General features: G+C 46.4%; 1 protein-coding gene across 6 annotated transcripts in view; it reads left to right on the top strand.

The window, feature by feature from the left end:
- Positions 1 to 23,568, top strand: part of camta1a (calmodulin binding transcription activator 1a) — a 275,197-nt gene that overhangs the window by 226,237 nt on the left and 25,392 nt on the right. For 4 of the 6 annotated variants that reach the window (XM_076740400.1, XM_076740398.1, XM_076740399.1 and 1 more), the window contains 3 exons: positions 12,527 to 12,680; positions 17,106 to 17,246; positions 17,822 to 20,136. In XM_076740400.1, coding sequence (XP_076596515.1) covers positions 12,527 to 12,680; positions 17,106 to 17,246; positions 17,822 to 20,136 — 2,610 coding nt within the window. The remainder of the gene's footprint in view (positions 1 to 12,526; positions 12,681 to 17,105; positions 17,247 to 17,821; positions 20,137 to 23,568) is intronic. The other 2 variants (XM_076740402.1, XM_076740401.1) reach the window with 1 other exon arrangement.

The following is a 23,568-nucleotide window of genomic DNA, read 5'->3' as shown; positions in this document are numbered from 1 at the left end:
TCCTTTCCTCTAACAACATGCTAAAATCAAATACATGGTCAGTCATTATTCGAATCATTTTTGTGAAACCCCCCCAGCCGTACTGCAGCGGTTAATGTAAGCGCCTCATTACGCGAAATCTTTCATACATAAATGATATAACTTAAAAATCTTATTAAGTATTGTATAAAAATATTAGTGCGTGACCTTTCTGTGAATTTTAAGTCTGGTGCTTATAAAATGTTTAAGCAATGAAAACCGAATCAAACCTTCTAGACTGTGTTAATAATACCTTTAGGTGTGCAGTACGTCAAACATCACAGGACCAGTAACCACGGATCTCTCTCACACACACACACACACACACACACACACACACACACACACACACACACACACACACACACAGCTGTGTTTCCATCATTTTCGGGGACATTAGATAGACTTACCTTCATTTCCTTGAGACTTACCATAACCACTACTTACCTAACCTCAACCTCAACCTTAAGCTTAGCCTTAACCTAATCTTAACTTAAACCTAATCCTAACTCCAACCCTAATCTAAGCCTAACCTTATCCAAACTCTTCAAGACCCAAGTACATTATATAAAGTATCAACAATATTCTTCTCACTCTTTCTACTCATTCTTCAGTCCAGTTTTTCCGGTGCAGTGACCCTCCAGCTAACACATGGTTTTCTCTTCATGTCTGACATAATGCATGATTTGTACAGACTTTGAATTGATTCAAGTCTCCCGTCCTGTAAGTGAGTTGATATCAATACTGTACATAGTATATTGTAAGGGAGCCACTGCCTAACATGTTTGCTTTACCTGGTTTTATCAACAACTTATTGATTACCCATAGAAATATTGTGAAATTATTTCACTGTGTTTCAGGTTTATTGGGGAAAAAAAACAAAAACCAAAAAAGATGTCTTTTTATTGTCCACTGTGTAGCCTGGCATGTACGTTTTGCAGCTTCTACCAATAACTAAAGTGATTCAAAGTGAAAGTGACTAGCCCATAAAGAGATTATAAAAATCTCTCTCGTTTGGTGGCCCACATCAGAAGTGTCACAAATTTAGGGGGCAGCTAGCCAAACAGCTGAAAGCCACAACTCTGTATATGTACGTGTGCGTGTATAATCTGGCTGTGTTATCCAAGCTAAGCAGCCCTATCCTGGCAGTGGTGAGACTGGGGAGACCCCGTCTCTTTCCAGATTCATCTCTCCAGCTTTGTTTGACTAAGTAGTGCCATGGTGTTGGTGTTGGAGAGGGCTGGCGTGGCAACAGCAGCAGCAGTGCAGCGTATGCGTGGGTTGCCTGAGCCAGTGGGGCTTGGCACAGAAAGGCAGCATATGTTCATGGCCAGCTTCCTTCCTCCTCTCCCATCTTTCTCCCTCTCTCTCTCTCTCTCATCTCCTCTGTCTCTCTCTCTCGCAGGCTCACTCTTGATAACCCTCATCTTTTCCTCCCTCAGTTTTCTTTCCACTTCTTTTGGCTTTTCGTGTCCTGGTGTCACCTGTGGGAGGCAGCACAGTACAAAGATCAAAGAGCGCTGGGGATCCCAGTGTCCCCCAAGGACAGCCCACCATGTCTCGCTAATGCCATATACCCGTCTTCGAACAAAGACGCGCACATTCTCTCCTCTTTGTCATTTTGTCATCTGGCATACGATCAGAGAATATGTGGTGCAGCAGGTAATAAGTTGTGGCTGTGCGGTGGCTCCCTGCCTCATTTTTGATGCCTTTCCAAGGGTTGGTCACCAGCACCTTGGCCTGTCTCTGCCCTACATAAACACTGGCTATTATCCAAGCACATCAGAACCAACCATTTCTGAGTACTAGTGACTAACTGGTAGATATGGACCACCGTTCTGCTGCCTAGTAAAGGGTTAACTCTGTCCCAGTTAGCCCCAACCAGCTGTTTCAGCCTTTCACACCTTCTCTCCTGCTGCCTGCTCTCCTCCCTGCCTCTTGGACCAGTAAATGAACACTCATTTGCAAGTTAGATAAATCCTTTGAATGTATTATTGATGCAAACAAATTAGCCTGTGGGCCCCAGACAATACCTAATGGAGCCTTGGCTTATGGGTGAGGTGGTTTCCAGCGAGGGCACTGTCGGTGTTCCAGGATTGATGCCTGCTCTTCTGCCCCGTAATTATTTCTCCTACAAATTATTCAGCTGTTCTGATGCAGTTTGGGGTTTAAAGCAGTGCTACTTATTGCTGCCTATGTGATTCCAGGCCTCAATCCAGCCACATTCATTAGTTTATTAAAGAAAAAAAAAAGACATGGGCAATTAGATAACTGGGATAAAGCCACCAAAATGAGGGGCTGTGTTATTATTCAAGTTTATGCATGCTGCTCATAATTCACTGGGGTTTATGTTGGTGTTGCTTTTTCAAGGATATTGTCTTATCTTGTTGTACACAGACACATGCACACATTTTAACAGCCTTGTATAAGCCTGTTCGCGTATTTACAGAGACTCAAACTGACTCCCTTTCACAAATATGCTTAGAAACACTGGCAGAGCGTGTGTGGCTAACGCGCGCAAAGGTGTGGACACATATGGACGCATACGCACACAAACACACACACACACGTAGAGAATACACAAGTGTGTGTTATAATGCTTGGGGATAGCATAGCAGAGGGAGAGGTTGTAAAACCATGAGAGGAAAAAGTGAGAGAGGAGATGAGAGAAAGAGGACTACCATACTGTCCTCAGTGATTAGGACCCAGTATTGATCAGAGGAGGGCGGGGATGGCAGGCTGAGAGGGGGAGGGAAAGAACAGGCCCCGGGGCTCGGGCCCCAACTCTCTGGTGGCCTCTGCTCTGTTCCTTTTCTACAAGCTGGCCAGAGCCGTCGGGGGACACATCAAAGGGTCTTATCCTTCCATCCGTCCCATATGCGTGCACACAAATGCACATATTAATGCATGCACACACATTCCTCTGGCCTTTGAAAAACGCTCTATTTGATGACATCATTTCCCCTTTTGTTCCGCTGTTAGACATCGTAAATCAAAGCTGATATGTTATCGCCGTGGCGTTAAAGAGAGCCACGGCCTCCTAATCTTCCGTGAAGTCCGATTTCGATGGTGTGCATTGCTATGGGCTAGCAGTTACCTCGGCCCGCGTGTCACCGTCCCTCACATGAAAACTTCATATAGGATCCCTTCCCTTGTCTCCAAACGCACACCCATCCAACCTGCAGCCGATCCTATAAATTTTAAATCGTGGCAAGCAAGAGGCCTGAATGTACCTGCTGTTTTTTGATAGCGACATTAGGTGTGCCCAGCCTTTCAAACATATCACACAACAAGCACGGCAGTCAAGAGCTGCGAGTCTCGAGCATCAAACGGATCAAACACAGACACATACGAACTCACACAGCATCAATCAGCTGGTCGTGATGGTGCGTCCGTATTCTCCCCCCAGTATTCAGTGTGTGTTGAGGAAGCACTCATTACTCTATGCTCTCTCAGGGCCAGACCTGTGTTAATGCATTTTCTCCTCTTACTCTCCTTTCCTCTCCCCCTCTGCTCCCTCTGCCTGCTTTTCAGCTGACTCTGGGCTTTGGAAATCTTATTTGCCTTTCAATCCAGATCAATCTCCATCTTATCTACTGCTCCTGAATCATAAACATTTCATAGCCTCAACACTGACACTGACAGACATGAGGGTTTGGTGTAAAAGTGTCTGTGGAGGCTAGTTGATGCTGGACTTCACTCGGCCTGAAGAAAATGTCGGGAACGTCACGCTGTCAAACCCCCCCATCCTGCACAGCTGTCGTACTGTCTCAGCAAGAGACCCGTACGGTGTTGCATGCGTTTGGTGGGCATCTGCATGTGCGCTCACATATATAAAGTATGTGCCTGGTTTTGTCTGTGTTCATGTGTGTGATGTATTATTCATAAGAAGAAGCATTCATCTCAGTGAGACACCTTCAACAATTTGGAGACGTGGTGTGCTTAACGGCTTAATGTAGTTGCTGCAATTTGGCTCTCCTCTGGCTGATTAACACCGGCACTCCAGTCCTCACTGTGCTTTGCCTCACGAAGGATTAGGTGCTATAAGAAACATGGCTTCCCAGGGAGTTGATGAATATTTCCCCAAATTTACCTGACATTTTCTGATTCGAGCGTCTTTCAAAATACCCACTCCCATTCAATTTCTGTCTCACCGTTTAGCCGCTATCTGAGGGAGCTCAAAAGAGGTGAAAACAAACCATTTTCAAGGCAAAGCAAGAATGACCTTGGATTGCTGTGTATGAAAACCGTCCAACTGTGTCCCTATGTGTTTAAACTGAGGACACAGACTTTGGTTTTTTTCTCGTTTTCCTTTGTCTCTACTTCTCTTTTTGTCCCCACCTACATTTTTGCAAAACAGCAGGTCAAACTTTTACTGTGTGTGTGTGTGTGTATGTGAGTGCTGCCAACAGTAGAGCAGTCAGCAAAGTGCCACCTCAGCACCTGTGCTTTAATGATTAATACCATATTGATGGTCTCAATTAATTTCCTATTACACCACCAGAAGGCTGCGGTCGCTCTGTCTCTGTCATGGCCCTGCGCTTGTTTTGGGAAGCCTCCTTTGTGGCAGCTGCTGGATGGAGATAGTATGCTTCTCACTACCTCGCACACACAATTTTTACAGACAGATGTACCAAGCATGCACACACACACACACACACACACGATCACACACACACACTAGTATCTTACGGAAACACACACGCTCACTATTACACGCTGCTTTGCTCCTCGCGTTTCACCCACTCGCACGCAGATAAACAAATAAAATGTAACTCTGTCCTTTTGTTGGATCACTTTTAAAGGGGACTTGCTGTGTTTTAGTTACAGTGTTAAGCAATGATCAGAAAACTGTTTCGAGCCCCGGAGATTCAGCTACGCCTCTTTGTACAGTGCTCTGCAGCAATTTTACAAACCACTACTCTCACCTGATTGTGTGCCTTTGGCGTAGCTCAACCCCCTGTGTTTTGCATTTGAACCCGGTGTGGTACACGGCACTGCGGTTCAGGACGTCGTCTAAAGCCTGTGCTTTGGTTTTTGAATAATCCCCTCCCCTGCAGTGCTGCTACATATTTGTAACGGTGTTTAAGATACTGGTTTATTCCCATGATGATCTCTCTCTGAGCTGTGATTTGGTAACACATTCCCATGACCTTAACTGTCTGTGGACCTGCTCCACGGATCAACTCACAGTCAACACTGCCCCTGTAGAGAGGCTGGGGAAATGCTTGTGTTTGTCGATCAGATTGGCCGACTTCTGATGGCGCCTTTTCTCTGTCTCCCTTCATTACCTTTTCATATCCCATACAAGACTTCTTATCTCTGACCACTCTGTACTTCACCCCATAAACCTCTCTATCTCTCTTTAATATGCACTGTTAATCTCAACCTCATTCTTTTATTCTGTCTCTCTCTCACACACACACACATTCACACACTGTCTTTATTTTTCATTTTTCATGTGGACCCAATACACACCATTGGTTGCTAGGAAACCATTTGAGCATTTTTTTTTCCCAGGGGCAGACGTTTGATTACCCATTTGTATGGTGTGTGTGTGTGTGTGTGTGTGTGTGTGTGTGTGTGTGTGTGTGTGTGTGTGTAGTGGCCAGTGTGTGTGCGTCTCCAGAGAGAGGTCTTGCCAAGCTGAGCTCTGGGGCTGCTCCAGTATCCAGCCCAGTAATAATAATGAGCCCCTCACCATGCTTGACAGAGCACACAGGCTCAGCAGTCCTGTGGCCATTGCTGTTGTCACTGTGTGTAAGTCTCTTGATGCGCAAGTAGTGTGAGTACATATCTATATGTGCATATATGTGAATTTATGCTCTACTAGTTTGTGCTTGACTGGGTCTGCTTTCTGTTACAACCTCAACAGTTGTCGTTGTTGTTGATGCTGAAAACCCGTGTTATCTATTGTTGTTCAGTGGGCCATTGCAGAAGAAGATAGTAGCCAGGTTGGACTGTCTTGCTGCTGGACACACATCAGTCCTCCTTGTGACTCCCTGTTTAGAAATGCACCGGCACATCTTTCTCCCCCGGCTGCTCCTGTGAAGTCCTGATTCGCTCACAGACACGGGCAGAGGCACATAAATAGCACGCCTTGTCGACTGGCACGGGGAGAAAGACGACGCACACAAACAAATCAGACTCAGCACTGATATGAAAGGGGGCGAGAGCATAAGAGAGGGAGTAGAGAGAGATGGCATTAGCTGTGTTTTCCTCCTCCAAATGAATTGCACTATGCCCTAGGAGGAAGAGATGACAATGAGAGAGCAAGCAAGTGGAAAAGACTCAGAGAAAGCCAGAGGTTGAGAGGTTATTTTGAGGCGGGAACAAAAGAAAAGAACCATGAGAGAGAGCACACGGTTAAATCCTCCCCGTGTCAGAGAGATCTCAGTGACTTCCTCTCCCGCCTTTTATTCCAGTGTGACTCGGTGTCACCTGGATGGCCACTGAATATTAGGATCAGTGCCATGGGCTCAGCCAAGGCCATTATGGCAGCCGGATGGGCTCCTGATGGCCTTTTCTCAGCTTGCCCCTGGGCAGCGTGGCCTCTCACTTGGGACCACTACAACTAATGGAGAGGGTAGTGTGCTCTGTAAGGGCCTTAGGAAGAATAAGTAGGCTGTAAACTGTGGGTTGAGTTGTGGCGGCTAAAGGGGCTTCAATGCCTCACTGCCCGGCTTACCGCCTGACTTACTGCCTGCCTGCTTGGCATCCAGAATGCTCCTCCATATTCAGGCTCGGAATACTGGCCTTTTGCACTTTTATTGTAATGCATGCAGATGCTTGGCACAGCAACAAACACTCTCCACCTTTAACTGTGGTGCACTGCACAAATAAAATATTTCAAAGCAGGGAGGAGCCACACACAAAAATAGAGGAGCACTCTCGTGCATATTCACTCACAGACATGTAGAAATGCGAAATGCACTCACATATGCACAATTACACACACAAGTGCACAAACACGTGCACACACGCACACACTTATACACACAGACTTGCATTCCCCCACCCAGAGTGAAGTAGTTCTGCCCCTCTAAGCTGAGTTATTTAAAGCCCCGCTCTCAACTCCATCGGAGTGATTATGTGCTACTGAATTAAACATCACAGGCCTCAGCCCCTGGCTTCCTCTGAAACACGCTCAAACATGCTGGCCTCTTCCTGTTCCTCAAAAGTTCCAAGTTCTGCCTTTCATATCTCCCAGCCAGTACACTAGGTAGTGGAGGTAAAGAGGTGGAGTATGAATCTTCCCTAAATCAGGATCTCCTGCTGTGCCTCCCACTCTGCCATCTCTCTCACAGACCTTGGACAGAGGCAATTGAGGCAATTCATATTAAGAAACCCTCTGTAAACTGGCTCTTACCCCTGGATTGGTACCCACCCCGGGCAGCGTTTTAGCTTGGCGCTCAAGCAGTGTTGTAGTTGGTGGAGAGCCGGGTGCAGTAGAGGGTGAACTGTAGCAGTTAAGTTGAGCGTTGACTCCAGACACCCCAATTAGGGTGTCTGTATTCTAAACTGGGAACATTTAAACAAAGAGTTTGTCATAGAGGACCCGAAGAGAGAGGGGGGAAAACAAGTTCAGATAGGGGATTGCTCTGCTACCTAGACAGGAGCTTCAGGCTGTTTGCTGCCTTTTTGGGAGGGTTTGACGTGAGATTTTGTTTACCTCGGTGTGTGTGTGTCTGTGTTTGTATGTGTGTCTGTGTGTGCTCATGCACTGCATGTGTGTCTGCGCTTCTGTGTGTCTGCACGAGGCATGGCACCAGCCAGCCACCCCCACATTCCAAAACACACCCGTTGGCAGTGAGCGATAAAGGTTCCAAACAAAAGGAAGAAGTCTTGTGCCTTGTGGAGGTGAACTTACAGCACCACAGAGGCAGTTGACCTTGAAATGAGCAGTGGTGTTTGGGGACAGGCGGGGGAGGTCGGTGTTTAAGAGTGCAACCTCAGTGCCAGAGGCCAGGAGGCTGCCTAATGACTGGCACCCCATGCCATCCATCACCATGCCACTGCCAGGGCAACTGCCCTCGCACAGCTGAGAGAGCAGGGCCTTAATAACCCCTCACACCCATTCAGCGGAGCAGAGCACAGGACATGAAGAGCATGCATATACCACATGGGCGTTCCTATTTGCACATACAACTGCACAGACATATGCAAAGATGCACACCACCAATTCTAATACTCACTGCAAGCACAGACAGCATGAATATGCAGTCAAAATAGCAGATGCACTCAGACTCACACTCTCAGCTCATTGCACTCATTCTGCATGCATACTGATGTGCGTAGGCCAGCCAACATACAGAAATCTGCCTCTAGACACTCATTCACACACTATTTATGATTTAATGCAGGCAGACGCAAAAACATAAAGGCACAGATACATCCACAATCACAAATACGGCAACACATGCACCTCCCCTCTGTATTTATACCTTGTTGCTGAATGTTTGCGACAAAACAATTGACTGCTCCTGCTTTCATGATATTTTGTGTTGAAATGGATATCCCTGTAGCCTGCTAGTTCAATTCTCCCATGAAGAACTGTCTCATTTCTTTCCTCCTTTGTTTGTTTTCCTCATTCCTTCCTCGGAGTAAAAGTGGAAAAGGGGGGCTTTTCCCATACCTGCGCCCCTGTCTGCTCCGCTCTCTCCTTCAGTATGACAGGCTTTGAAGCCCCCATTCCTCCTCGGTGTGGGTTATTTTATCAGAGAGGAACACGGTTTCCCCCTGCACTCCCAGGCTCATCCACGTTGCATGAAGCATCCCCTCTCAATTAAGATCCTTTCATGTTAATGGTGTTTTTATCGCTCCTGTGCACGGGTTGTGAAAGCGAGGCCTGCTATGGTGGAGTACAACCATGGAGCAGAGCTGCCTGACAATATAAGAGCTGTTACTCTCATTCTTCTTTCTGTCTCCTTCTCACTGTCTTTCCATGTATCTCTATCTGGAACTCTGTCTCTCTCCCTTGCTCTCTGTCTCTTAATGAGCTATGGTGGGCTGTTGCAGGAGCGAGTACATGGAGGTGTTCCAAGAGGGTGGCAGATTTGTGGCAGGGTCACACAGACTTAATGAGACCAGCAGACACATAACTTGACCACTCATACCAGATTCCACCAGTAGTTGTAGTGCGTTATACTGAAGTCTCAGTTAGTTATGTCTCACTTGCGGCTCAACATGCACATTCACTACCTCACATTCGGCACAAAGTAGAAGGTCATTGTATCTGTCTCTGCCGACATCCAACTCCGTCTGTGTCCTCAGCTCCATTAGCGAATCTTTCTCTCCCTCCTTGTCTTTTGGAGTAGAACAGGGTGTATGACTTCAGGATGAGGTAGGCAGTCACTGAGAGATCGTAGGAGCACTGGCTGCCTCTAAGTGCGTGGGTGCCAGAGAAACCTGTTGCCTGGCTACAACAGCACCTTTATCCTCCGGTTGCGATGGCGATGTCCTGCATATCGCATATGCATGTGTGTGCAAAGGGTTGGCACACCAACTTTTTTTGCGTTTGTCTCGTGCACTGGCATCTTAGACTGGGATTGCGTGCGCGTGCACGGCTGTGTGTTCTTTCGTATGTGCGTGCAGGCCTTTGTATGCTGATGTAGTCGCGCGAGTTTGTGAGTGAGAGTGTGGTGGAAGGAGGGGCAGGAAGGCGCTCCACCACCCACTCAGCAGGCCTTCCGCCCCCATGGCTGACTCCCCAAGACTCTGCTAGTAATTATCTCAACATCTATCCATCTGTTCTAGGGAGGCGCAGAAAACATTAACGCAACACAGCAACATCAAAATGCTGGCTGGAGACACGTTACATTTTACACATACACGATATGTTCATGCTTAAAGATGCCGTAAGATAAGCTAAGATAAGGTAAGATAGACTTTATTTATCCCACAATGGGGGAAATTCACATGTTACAGCAGCAACAAGACAGAGTGCAAGAAGTCAGAGGACAAGAAGACAAAAAGAATTTAACAGGTCGGCACACGCGTACAAATATTGTCACCACGCTGACATGTATTCATTTATAGGCTCAAGCTCACATACACACATAGTAGCATGCAACCACCTTCACATCCTTACCCACATGCACATCACAGGCTCCTACAACTGTATCCCAGTCTTCCCTTCCACTGCGGAAGTGAGGCTGGAAAGCTGCCCTGAGACCCGCATGGGAAACAAGTGAAAAAAACAACCAAAAGACTACATTACACAATTAATCAATAAGTTAATGAGATCTCATTTTCTCTGGAAAATGGTATCCAGGCAAAAAGTTCCCCCTCAGCCTTTTTTCTCCCTACTCCTGGAGAACCGACTCCCGATATTACGCTGTGGAAAAAGAAAGCAGCCAGCAGGAAATTAAATTAAATTACCATCCTGATAGATTTATGTTATGCCTTACATTTTCATTGTGTTGTTTTCCTCTCAGAGTGGAGGTAGGCCTGAGTTGGGAGAGAACTGTTAAATATGTTGTAAAGTAAGGAGTGAGGAAGAGGAGAAAGAAGACTGGGCGAAGAGATGGAGGGGCTGATAGCAGATTCCTAATAGTAAAGCACAGTGACACAGATTACTTGTGTTTGGATGAGCTGTGTGTGTGTGTGTGTGTGTGTGTGTGTGCGGGCATGCTTGTGTGACTATGTGTGAAAAGGTAGGAAACAGCTGAGAGCGTGGGTGTCGGAAGGAGGAGAGTGTGTGTATTCATGTGTGTGACTGTGCACAGCTAACCTTTGTGTGTCTTATGAGTATGTATGTGTTTATTACAGTATTCTAATGACTTTGTCCTTGCTCGGTCTGTTTGTGTGTGTCTGTGCTTGTGCGTTTGTGCGCCCTAATGCATGAGCAGTGTGTCTATGCATTTTCACTCCCACCCACGCCCATGCATCCACGTACGGTTCTGTATGCTGAGAATTGAATGAAGCTGTCTACATTTGACGCTCTCATTCCAAGTAAAGATTGAGAGCATCTCTTCCTTATTGACACAGCTGGCGGTGCCATCTGGGGGCATCACACACCACCCTGTGCCATTTCAATCCAAACAGGGCAGCAGTCGTCGTGTAGTGTCCATACCAATGACAGGGGACAAGGAAAGCGAGGAGATAACGTACCGCAATGTCCAGCTCCAGCTCCAGGTGGAAGTGGTGGAGGGACATCATCTGTCCGCCCAAAGCTGTTTTACATATGACTTGTTGCTGCTCCATTACTGGAGCTGTGACTGTCCAGACTGTGATCGTTGTTTATGCATTTGGGATGCTTTTGTTTCAAGGTAGTAATTGTTTCTTTGGATCTGTGTGGCCCCGAACCCCACCCCTGTCTGATGAAAGGGGAACAGGAGAGAGGATGGGGGGTGGTGTAGTTGTGGATTAATGGTACACACTGAGAGGGAGCACAGACCTACAGTAGCTGTGCTGTGATTTATTTGCCACTTAGTACTGATGAAGCCTCAAACTGCAGTCACACAAACATGTTGTCATGGCATTTTTCTCTATCAAGGTCTTTGTTGGTTTGTCGATTCTTGCGTCTTGTTTTGCTGCGATTGCATGCAAACGTGCGTTTTCATCCTTTTGCCTCTGTGCATCTAATGGCAATTTTGCTTCCATTTATCGTATACCTGCTCCCGTTTGGCTGCTTACAGGTCAGCTATGATCAGCGCAGCTTTTATTTGTATCCTACGCATCAGTGTTGGGATATTCTACTGTATTGTGGGTTAAGTTTGTGTGGGCTCAGTCGGATGTTTATAATAAACTGGAAGCAATAAAGACTGAAACAGGGACATTCCTTGTGCGAGTCTTTGCCATGCTCAGTAATCAAAGCTTTTCATGATTACAGACGCGCATTGATGTTACTCACACCAGCACAACATTCCTTTAAACGCTACCTATTATTCATAAGCTGTCAATTTAGGGAATTTGCAGAGGTAACCCACTAACAATTTGCAGGCGGCAAATTGTTGAGTTTTGACTTGGTAAATACAGGCAGAGTTAATTGAGGGCATCAACTCACCATGTGGGAGGACTTGACAAAATGCCATAAGCGTGTTACATGAGCACACATTGTAATTATCACACATATGCACATACAAATACACACATAAATAAGCGCACACGCTAGTATACACGTCCAAGCACGCACACACTTGGAGATGCAGACGCAGCCACATAATGAATGAGATTATTGTAGATTTCCGATCCCAGATTTGTTCTGCTCCCTGGTTGTATTCTGGGTTGTGCATTTACTCTTCTGTTCTCGGTCTCTGTTGTGTGTGTGTGTGTGTGTGTGTGTGTGTGTGTGTGTACCATTCAGTGTTTCTAGTTCAGCAACATTTTACTTCTCACCAACCAGCTGGCATGTTCTACATAAAAGCCCTCACAGCTGAGCCACAGTATCTGTGTTTCACTACTACTCCTTGCTCTTGTATCCTCAAGAAACTGTGCTCTCAGGCTGACTATCCTTGGTGTCATTTCATCTGACCTCCCCCTCCCTCTCTCCCTCTGCTCCCCACAGAACCCAGATATTGTGCTCGTCCACTATTTGAATGTCCCAGCCATTGAGGATTGTGGGAAACCATGCGGTCCGATCCTGTGCTCCATCAATACAGACAAGAAGGAGTGGGCCAAGTGGACCAAGGAGGAGCTGATCGGCCAGCTCAAGCCCATGTGTGAGTATTTGAATAATCCCTTTCAGGACTATGCATTCATCAGTTCTTATCACCCCAGTCTCAACTTTTACTCATAGCCTTTCATATAAACAGTAGCTGTCTCCTCTAAAAACGCCCTAATAGCCTTTACATGTCTGCTTGCATGGAAAGACAAAAGACAGTGGCGGCTGTTTTTGTCTGAGGATTTAATGTCTCGTCCTATTAGCTGATAGCTGGTACATTAAGTGCCCTCAGCACCTCAGTCAGAGAGCATCTTCAGCCAGTGTTCCTGCACTGGTATATGAGTGTGTGCTCTTCCTGGAGCTGTCTGCTAGTTTTGGGTCAAAGTTCAGTTCTTCCCCTGGACCTCTGGCACCACTCTGGCCAGGCTGAGAGTGCGCCTCCTCTCTGGCCCAAGAACCAAGTCAAGGCAGAGGAGGGCAGAAAGCTGGTTATTGATTCATGTTAGTGCGTGGGAGCAAGAATGTCTGACTCACCAGAAATCCCCCCTCCACCCCTTCTCTGACTCTCTCTGTCTCCCTCCCCCCTCACTGGATTGATCCTTGTTGTTATCAGCTTTACTAATGCTCTGTCAGGTGCACTGTGTGTTTTTATGAGTCTCTAGACCTGCCCAAAGATTGAGGCAATGTTTTGGAAAAAGTCAGGGTTTGTCTGATGATGATAATAGCCAAATGGGGACCTTGTGGGGCATTGAAAATCTTTCAGAGAGCTGTTAAGATACCTTTAACAACCAGACTGTGATTCGGGTGCGTCTGGCAGGGGCCGGCAGGGCTGTGACTGATATCCCGATGGCCAATTATTGGTGATGTGGCCAGGTAAAGAGGAACGTGTCAGCAGCTTTACAAGCACACACACATGCTGGCTGCATACTGACAAGGCAGTCAAGACTATCATCACTGAGGTCTTGGCCATATTGTTACCCTCCTCGCTGCTCTGCTTGCAATCACTTTTAGGACATATTTTAACATAAAGCCTTACCTCAGGACTGCCAGTGAACAACAACAGCCCACTGTATTCATTACGTCTGTGGCTTAATGTAAAAACCAAGCACCATTTGCAGTAATGCGTAAAGTCATTAACTTTGGGAGTTGTTGGGACAAAGAGGGTGAGTGTGAGATGCCTTCTAGCTGCCAGGCTACATGAGGGGGCTACATAAAGAGCAAAAAATCCCTCTCCTGCTTTCTGTCTTTGCTTTCTATCTTTCTTTTACTCTTCACCCCTCTTTCGTTCTCCTGGACGAGGCAGCAGCGACACAAGCTCAGTGATAGAGCAACATTGCCATCTAGTGGTCTTGGTAGATAACAACGCCCATCCCAGTTCAAGGAGGAAGGACCTGCGATGAAGTCATGCTGTATTATCCATGCATTATTTAATTTTAAATTTTACATTAGCGCTTAACATATATTGCATTTTCTCCCAGACTGACCTATATTGAAGAAAACTTGCATGTATTAGTGGATATATTTTTCTCTTTGCATATGAATATTATAATATGCATGCAGTGCTATGGATCATTTTTATATGTAGCAGAACTTCCTTGATTCTTCAGAGGTTGTATAGATAATGTACGTTGACACATTTCCCTTTTCCTTTTATCAGGCATGTGCAAAACCATCAGACTTTGTAGTTTAGCGTACAGTGCGGTATGTTTGACAGTGGGTCATATACAGTATGTGTGGCTGCATGTTAGGAAATTATTCTTATATAGCTATGATGGTACCTTTTTCACAAGCAAAATATTGTCAGTGCACAAGCCCCGAGTTTAATGTCAAATAGTTATGTTTCCAGAACATTGTCAACTTTTGCGATATAATTGCCCTCTTTCATCTTGCACTTCCCTTTTGTTATTCTCTTCACGATATTTCAGTGCGCAAACCGTTTGACACCTCTAATGATACAAAAAAACAACAAAGGAAAAGTCTGGATTTCATGGATCAGTTGAGCTTATTCTGTCTCCCCATGACAAAAACACACACACATACGCTCCTGCTCTCAGTCGCAAAAACTTTCACATGCATGGATGCTCGCACACCAGTTCAAATATAAGCCCTACGAAACATGGCCTTGTCTGACCTCTTCCTCCTTAACGCCCCGCGGTGTTTGATGAGAAAGAGAAGACGCAAGGGGGTGAGGGGGGGGTAAGAGAGTGGCATCTCTACTCAGTCACGCTACAGTTCCATAGACAAGGCAGCCAGCTTGATTCACTCTTTTGGTCTAATGCTATAAACACGCAGCACCCTTCCCAGCTATGCCCCAAGCCTGCTGACAGATAGCGCATGAGCAGCTTTAACAAACACTCAGAGAGACAGAAGGCCTGTCTTCAGGCTAGACAGACAGGGGCAGAGGAGAGCAGACCAAGGCAAGACAGACAGGGCTGGCCATCATGTAAACTACTGCACTCCACTGTCCCACATAGTGCCCAATGGTGCAGAGGCAACCAGATGGGATATGCGTGTGTCCTACAGATCAGCTGTGTTTGTCATTAGGCCTGTGTGATGCTGCTCATGACAGGATGCAGTCATCAGGATGATGATGTGACTGGGTTGCTGTTTGGTGCCTGTGCTGTTGCTGCCACTGGGATTAAACCTAGTGGCACTGCTCCTGTCATGTCTGCTTTGGAACATAACCCTCAGTGAGAAGAGCAGACAGGCAGACACGGTGGTAACTGTACGTCAACAACCCAGAGCCGCCGGGGGTGACGCCCGTCTATACGAGGAGGGCTGTGGCAATTCTGGCATGAGGGATCAGGGCGGAGGGGAGACGAGATTGTTTGGACAAATAGGGATGGCACTACATGGCGGATGTAAGCTGCTGTATTAGGCTCTCACTCTTGCTCTGTCACCCTCCCTGAGTCAGATCAGCAGAACGGATGCACTTCTGTCCTGCAGCCTCCCTGCTGGCTTTGTCACAGAAGGGGATTCATGACAGCATTTTTAGTATGCCCATGGCCCCTCAACTCCGTGTCAGAAATACTAGCATCATCTAACTTGTACTGTTGCATTGCACATTGTCAGGAGGTGAATGGTGACTCAAGCCACACTGTCTAATGGGATCACCAGACAGATACTATTATTTGCTCAGTAATTATAATGACATTAGATGAAACTTTCCTGACACATTTGGTGTACAATCCTTTTTGCAGCTCAGTCACTCTGGATTAATGGCTGAATAAATCTGACTTTATAATAGATAAAAAATGAATCCTGTTTATGTTTCTCTAACCTGCCACACTGAGTTGTCTGTGCAGCGTATGATCTTAGCTTGATCACAGCCGTTTTACTGACATCTGCTGGTGACCAGCCTGTAATCTGCCAAAGCATCTCAGAGCTTTCAAGTTAGATCCTTATCACAGTCATCCAATCATGTTTCCCAGCTTTTTTCACTTCACTTAAACTAGCTCAGTCTTTAATCTGCATTACCCTCACCCTCTTTCCCTGTTTGCATCTCCTTTTATCTCATAAGCAAACAGACATGCACTGAGCAAATTCTCACTGTTTTTCATACTAAACCTTACTCTCTTTATATATCTCCCTCTTGCATATTTAACCAGAGGAGGTACTGAAGTGTAGGGAACTTGAATTAAAGCAGGCTTGATTTTGTTTGATAGTCTAAATATGCTTCACTTCTGAAATATTACCTTTTTTCCCGGTTGAGTGCCTGAGCACTGCAGCACTCAGTGGTGTCTACTACCACCTTACAGCCACTAAAACCACTATCTGTCTCATCAAAAGTGGTGGCTGGTTGGCAAGTGGAGCGATGAAAAGTATTAGGAGTTGTTAGCGAGGTGTGACTGAGGTAGGGAGTGGAGCTTTACAAGAGAAAGCCTCTCTCTTTTCCTTGCTGCAGCAGCAGATTCAGCAGCAGCAGCCAGGTGACGTTCCTCCCCAGAGGCTTTCCCTGTCAGGACAGAGTCATAGGTCGGGGGTGAGGGTGGAGGGTGAAAGGACTGGGCTTGCTATCACCTTCATCAGCACTCACAGAGGGGAACAATGGCTCATGGGAGGGAAAGAGGCGCAATGGGGAATGGGCAGGCTAGTTCAAAAGGCCTGACGTTACAGTGAAAGGAGGCTAGAGAAAGTCATCTGTTAAGGAGTTTAGAGTTATTTCAATATGAAGGGAAAGACAGGATAGAGAGCATGGTACTCAAGCATAATCAGAGCTAAAGGTGTTGCCATTCAAATTCTAAATGAAACTACTATGCCATTTTACCTGAGGCCAGTCAGTGGGTTGTTTGTTTTGCCTAAGGAAAAAACAGCAGTATTCATTTCTCGATTGTACCATGGTAACTTTGACATTTATAGCGGTGTCCAGTGAGCAGCATGAGGTGTATTGGCAGATAGAGAGCAGAGGGTGGGGCGGGGGGTTGGCGTGGCTGGTGGTCTGTTGGGCTGGCTGACATCTCTGTCTCCTCCTCTCTCCCGGCAGTTCATGGCATCAAGTGGACTTGCAGCAATGGGAACAGCAGCTCTGGCTTCTCAGTGGAGCAGCTAGTGCAACAGATTCTGGACAGCCACCAAACTAAGCCACCTCCCCGGACTCACAACTGCCTCTGCACAGGCACCCTGGGTAAGGGCTAGTGGGTGGGATGGAGGTTGTTCTTAAGAGAGAACTGGAAAATTCAGCAAGAGAAACAAAAAGGCCATAAAATACTGTGTGTGAGAAGGTGGTTGAGGTCTATTGGTATTGATTTATAGTGAAACTGAGTTTCGGGGTTATCGGTTTGTTATTTTTCTTTACTGATAACTGTGTCAGAGCCATATCTGAAATAGCCAGCTGTTCTGGAATGCTATGCAAATCAATCAGATGTTTTCAGCTGTGTAATTTCACTCTAGGCTGTCACTCAGAAAAAGAATGTCGAGCAGTGGTTTACTAATTTCTAAAACAAATTACTCTGGATAACCCCCAGATGCATTCTCATTTCTGATGAATTAAGGTAACAAGCCATGCAAAACCTCCAATACACTTCACTCACTGTACAATAAGAAAGGTTAAGAAAATCATCTTTCACAAACAATAAATACAAAAACAAGCAGATCATCCGTCCTTGTCCCTGCTCCTTGAACAGTAGTATTGCCCCATTGATATTTTTAATAAGTCCGTCCAAATCCCCAACCTCTTCTGTTCTGTTTGTCCTCATATAGGTGCAGGGAGCAGTGTGCACCACAAATGCAACAGCGCCAAACACCGCATCATCTCCCCTAAGGTGGATCCCCGTTCAGGGGGCTACAGCAGCGCTCACTCTGAGGTGCAAAACAACGATGTCTCGGAGGGTAAGACCGAGCACAGCGCCCATGGAGGAGGCAAAGGCTCCGGGGGTGGAGGCGGAGGGGGCGGTGCCAGGGAGAAACGCAATGGCAAAGTCCACAAGCCCGTCCTGCTGCACCAGAACAGCACGGAGGTGTCATCCACCAACCAGGTTGAGGTCCCTGACACCACCCAGAACTCCCCTGTCTCCATCAGCAGCGGCCTCAACAGTGATCCAGACATAGCGGACAGCCCCGTGGTGACAGGGATGAGCCACGTGGCTTCTGTCATGTCTGGCCTGTCCCAGAGTGTCTTTATGTCTGAAGTCACTGGAGACCCTGTCTACAGCATGTCTCCCACTGGGGGTCCCAACAGTCACCTGATGGCTGCAGATGCCACCTCACAGGGCTTGGTGCTGTCTGTGGCCTCTGATCGTCACAAATTTGCCTTCCCCAGCGGAGGAGTAGGGGAACCTGGGACTCCCGCGACAGGAGACAGTCTGTCCATGCTGTCTACAGCTGGGGTGTCTGAGGAACTGGTGCTCTCCAGCAGTCTGGACTCTGGAACCATCAAGATCCCAGAGACCAATATGAACTTTGACCCTGACTGCTTCCTGAACAACCCCAAACAGGGCCAGACCTATGGAGGCAGTGCGATGAAGACAGAGGGCAACTCTTCCTCAACTTCGTCTTCCTCTGGTGGCAACAGTAACACCAATGGCAGTCTGCAGCGCTCCCCCACCATGTCAGACAATGGCTACACCTTCAGCTCAGCTTTGGTAAAGAATATCAAGACAGAAGACACATCCTTTGAGCAGCAGCTGGCCAAAGAGAGTGGCTACCAGGTGGGGGCAGTAGTAAACTGTGGCAGTGGGGTGTCTGTGTCATCTGGTGCTGGTTCAGGCCAGGGCAGCCTTACTCTGACCCCAGCAGGCTCCCTGCTTCCTTCTGGTGGGGGTCTGAGTCCCAGCACCACCCTGGAGCAGATGGATTTCAGTGCCATTGATGCCAAGCAGGACTATACTTCCAACGCCACCACAGTGAGCTATGGTCAGGCCATGTCCAGTCCTCACATGCAACATCAGAATCGTTCACCCAACTTCTTCCTCCAGGACGCCTCTCAGACCAGCCAGGCTCAGCAGGGGAGGCCCAGCATGGGCCAGAAAACACATTTGATGGAGCACAACTCTCATGACTCTGGAGCTTATATGGGGATGCAGGTGGTGAAGACGGACTCCCCAGGCAGCAACGGCCACCTCCACCATCACCACCAGGCCCACCAGACCCAGCACAGGGCCAACTGTAATGGAGGATCACCCACAGAGGGTCCCGGCCAAGCTGGCTCTCTCCAGCTGCTACAGTACCAGGGGACTTTTCCTGGGCTGGGGACTGAGCATGAGGAGGTGGTGGGTCTAGAGCAACAAGGCAATGTGAGTTCAGCTCAGACTGGAGCCACTGAGAATGGAGCTGAGAATCTACTCAAGCAAGGAGACCACATTCAGGCCTGTGGGGCAGGAAATGGAGAGGGAGGCGGCACAGAGCACTACCTGCAACAGCCTTCGGATGGTGGCGGGGCAGGGAATGGAGGTGCAGGAGAGGGGGTTGCAATTCATAATGGAAACAGCAACAGCGATGGCAGCAACCGCTCCCAGCAGCAACAGCAGCTGCAGCCTCTCCTCCAGGGCACAAGCATGGTCCAGGGACTCTACAACGCTGTCGGAACCCACCAAGGCCTAGGTGGAGCCGCCAGTAATGGTGGAGCCGGAGGGACAGGCATGGAGATCAGTCTGGACCACTTTGACATCTCTTTTGGTAACCAGTTCTCTGACCTCATAAATGATTTCATCTCAGTGGATGGCAGTGGAACAACCATGTCAGCTGGAGGGGCCCTGTATGCTCACCAGCTAGTCACATCCCACAGCTCTGATAGTCAGAACACAGCTGGTGGAGCTCCCCAGCAAGGCCAGGACGATGGAGGGGCCAGGGGCTCTGGTTACAACCCTTCAGAGCTCTGCCTTCAACCCTGCTGCAGCCCCCAGTCTCTGAGTGGAGGAGCTGGAGCAGGGGGAAACACAGGAGAGGCAGGCTCGTTGTCCTACATGAATGTAGCAGAGGTGGTTTCTGCAGCTGTGGCCCAGGGGATGGGGATGCTCCAGGCCACAGGCCGGCTCTTCATGGTCACTGACTACTCTCCTGAGTGGTCCTACCCTGAGGTGAGTGACAGCACTCTTTAATTTCACAACCAGTTTTTTTGTTTGTTTGTTTGTTTGTTTGTTTTTTGGGCCATCATTCTTCTTGGTTATAATATCTTACATACCAACCTAACTGCTGAGGGTCATGTGAACCCCCACTGTACAGATTTAAATGAATCTGTGTGAAATGCAAATAAAAGTGAGTTAATAACTTAATTGTCCTTGTAAATATCCATTACATTCATTACTTTTATAGTGCTTTTAATGCAAAGTTTAAGTTTGTTAATGATGTTTTTGTTATTTCCCTTGTGCACCATCATTGTCTGCTTGGAGTAGGAAATGTAAAACCTTGTGCATGCGTGGGAAAATGAAATACTGATGGAGATCATTTTGAAACTGATCAGCTTGTTCTTTTTTTCAGCATAACGATATGCATTTAAGGGTGGTCCATGCATAAATAGTTCATTTTCAACAATTTTAGGAATGTTTTGTTTCTTCAATCAGAAAGATGAGCTCCTCATCCTCAATGTTAAGGGATAGTTTGGGTTTCATGAGGTCCAGTTGTGTGAGGTACTTATCCACCATCAGTGTATTATCTACAGTAGACAGCAGTAGGTACGCCCCCAGTTTGGAGAAGCAGCCAGCGTACTAAGCAAGCACTGCACTGCTGTGTGATATGCAGAAGTTCTTCTTCTATACACTCAGGTTTATAAAAGTATCCTCTTGCCTCCACAGTGAATGTCATTTCATCGTTATCACACATTTATACTTTTTCATATTTGTTGTCTCTTCCTTAAACCGCTGAAACTCTCTTCCAAACAGGAACTAATCTGCAGCCTAATGCAGAGCACAGCATGCGTGAGAATGCAGAAATTTTACAGTTGAGAAAATATAGTGCCAAAGGAAAGGCAGCAAGGTAAAGCGATGAAAATATTCCTAAATATAGCATAGACTTAAACTGATATTGACTTTTTCAACTGTAGGTAACACACAGGCTGTGTCGAAGTACCTCATGCAACCCCACTTCTTAAAACCCGAACAATGCCTTTAATATATAGACACAGAGAAAAGTGACAAGGCAGATGGCAAACTGAAGTTTTCTAAAATATATACAGACAAGTCAGAAAAGTATTTTACAGCCGCACGGATGCAGAGGCATTGAAAGCAACCGACTGCTGCATGTATGGATTAATCAGTCCTTTGTTATAATTTCATTATCAAACATTGAGTCCTTTAAGCTTAAAGGGGGGATGTGAATAGTATTTTGCTTACGAACAGCTGCAGCTGTGGTCAGTTTGCATTCATGTAATATATACTAAAGTGTAACTAAACCCTTGGTGTGTACAGTCCCAGCCCCTTTACAGTTTCAGTCTGACATCCTCCTACTATCCAGTTGTCATAATCTAGATGAGAGGAGCTCTGACTCCAGAATAAATAAACTCATCTTGGTTGCCTTCAATTATTACTGTGTGCTCACAGCCATAAGCTTTAGAAGCAGCGGCTTTGTGCAGCTATGCAGCCCAAGGGTCAGTTTATGCTCCGCCTGAAGTAGTAGATATGTTGTCCGACCACCGACCGTAGAGTGAAAATGCGGTCGTAATAGAGGTGGGGGAGACTTGGTATTGTGTAGATATGGGGAAAACAGTGCACATTGTAAGTCTCTCCTGGGAGGCATCACATGGTAAGTGCAACAAATGAAAAACTGGAAGCAGATTCGGGTATTGGGGGAGGGTCTTTCCGAAGCTATTCGACCATCTGACAGGAACCTCTGATGAAGTGTACTGGCCCCTTAAGAGCTGCAGACACTTCTCAGGGCTGAAACATACTGTGAGCCAAACCGTGACCTCTTCTTTACATTGTTTTGGGTTAAAAAGATATCCAGTCTACAGTTACATTTACAGTTAATATTCCCTAAAAAGAATAAAATTGTAACCAGATGAGGCAGTAAAGAACAGCGGCCTTTGTAGTGAAGATGCAAATGTAACCTCATCTGTCATGAAGCGTCAGATCTCTAGCAAGGAAACTAAGTGTGATTTAGCATTGGTGCATTAATAATTTACAAAGCTTTTTTGTCAGACATTCATAATTATGGAAAGCATGATAAATGCCATCATAATGTTTAATTTGCTATTACGTAAATGTATATAAATCCAGGAGATAACATTTACAAATTAATGGAGAAATCCACAATTTGGAAAGACTGACGGTCTTTTTTTCTGCTATAAATATACCTGTCAACACTGGGAATTGAAAATAAGGGAGATTTTCTGCCGCCTCACTCTGAGCCGTCCCACTAGCCTTACCACTGTCCATATACCCATTACGTTTAGACAAGGGGACACACAGTCAATCCTTGAATCACCAATCAGCAGCCATTTACTTTAAAATATCGGGGCAAAAAGGAGTACGTCAGTTAAGCGAATGACGACAGTTAGGCGGTGAACGTCCCTGCATTATCTAAATGAAAACACAAAGAAACCCATCTAAGTTCAGCACTTATTTATCTATCACTTGAGGGATATGGACACAACACTTACACGTTATGCTTCACTGGCAGGCGAGACAATTGTTAGAAGAGGGTGATTACGAAAAAGAATGGCAGAGATATAAATGCACTCGTTGCACATCTTGAGTGCACGACTGCTCGGCAGATTTGTCCTGCCGGCTCACATCGCTTTTCCCTCCGTGTGATTCACTAACATCAGTATTTTACAAAAGGCACGACTGTGACTGATGTTGCTCTGCTTTAAGCACTGATAAGCCTCCTCCCATTTGGTGAGACACTTGCACAAACTTTAAGCCTTTTTTGGCAGGGAGGCTACTCCATCCCTTTCATGTTCATCCATCCTCTTCTTCTTTTTTTAATGCCCTGTTTTATGACTTCTCGTCACTAGACGTTACAGCTGATGTTCCACATACTGCCACCTGCATTACCAGAGTGGAACATAGTAAACACATCAAATACATGATTATGCCTCCCATCGATGTTACAGCCAACCTCTTTTTGTTTGTTTGTTTGATCAGAAAGATTAGAAATAAGGGCGATTTATAGGAAAATATTTAAATGGGGACAGCGGGAGAGCAATAAGGGAGAATCCTGTGAAAAACTGGAGGGTTGACAGGCTATAAAAACTGACATCATCAATCTAGGACTGACTGAGGACAGGCAAGAGAATAATTCTCTAAATTAAAGTGGATTATTTTGAGGTAAAGATTGGAAAAGCTTTTGCAATCATGACTGCAGTGAAAGGCTCTTTCCATCGTTGTGGAGCTAAGACAGCGTGGTTTCATTACCAGGTGAGCACAGCTTTAGTGCTGAGGGCTCAGCGGGGTCCTGGTCTGCAAATCCTTTAGTCGCCAGGGCTTTGAATTGGTAAAATATACCTCTAGTCACAGGGAGCCAGCAGAGGAAATACATAAGCGTAATGGCATGCTGTCGTTTCTTTGGATAAA

The sequence above is a fragment of the Chaetodon auriga genome, chromosome 10 (assembly GCF_051107435.1).
Source record: "Chaetodon auriga isolate fChaAug3 chromosome 10, fChaAug3.hap1, whole genome shotgun sequence".
Taxonomy (NCBI): domain Eukaryota; kingdom Metazoa; phylum Chordata; class Actinopteri; order Chaetodontiformes; family Chaetodontidae; genus Chaetodon; species Chaetodon auriga.
This window is presented reverse-complemented; position numbering and strand designations above follow the sequence as displayed.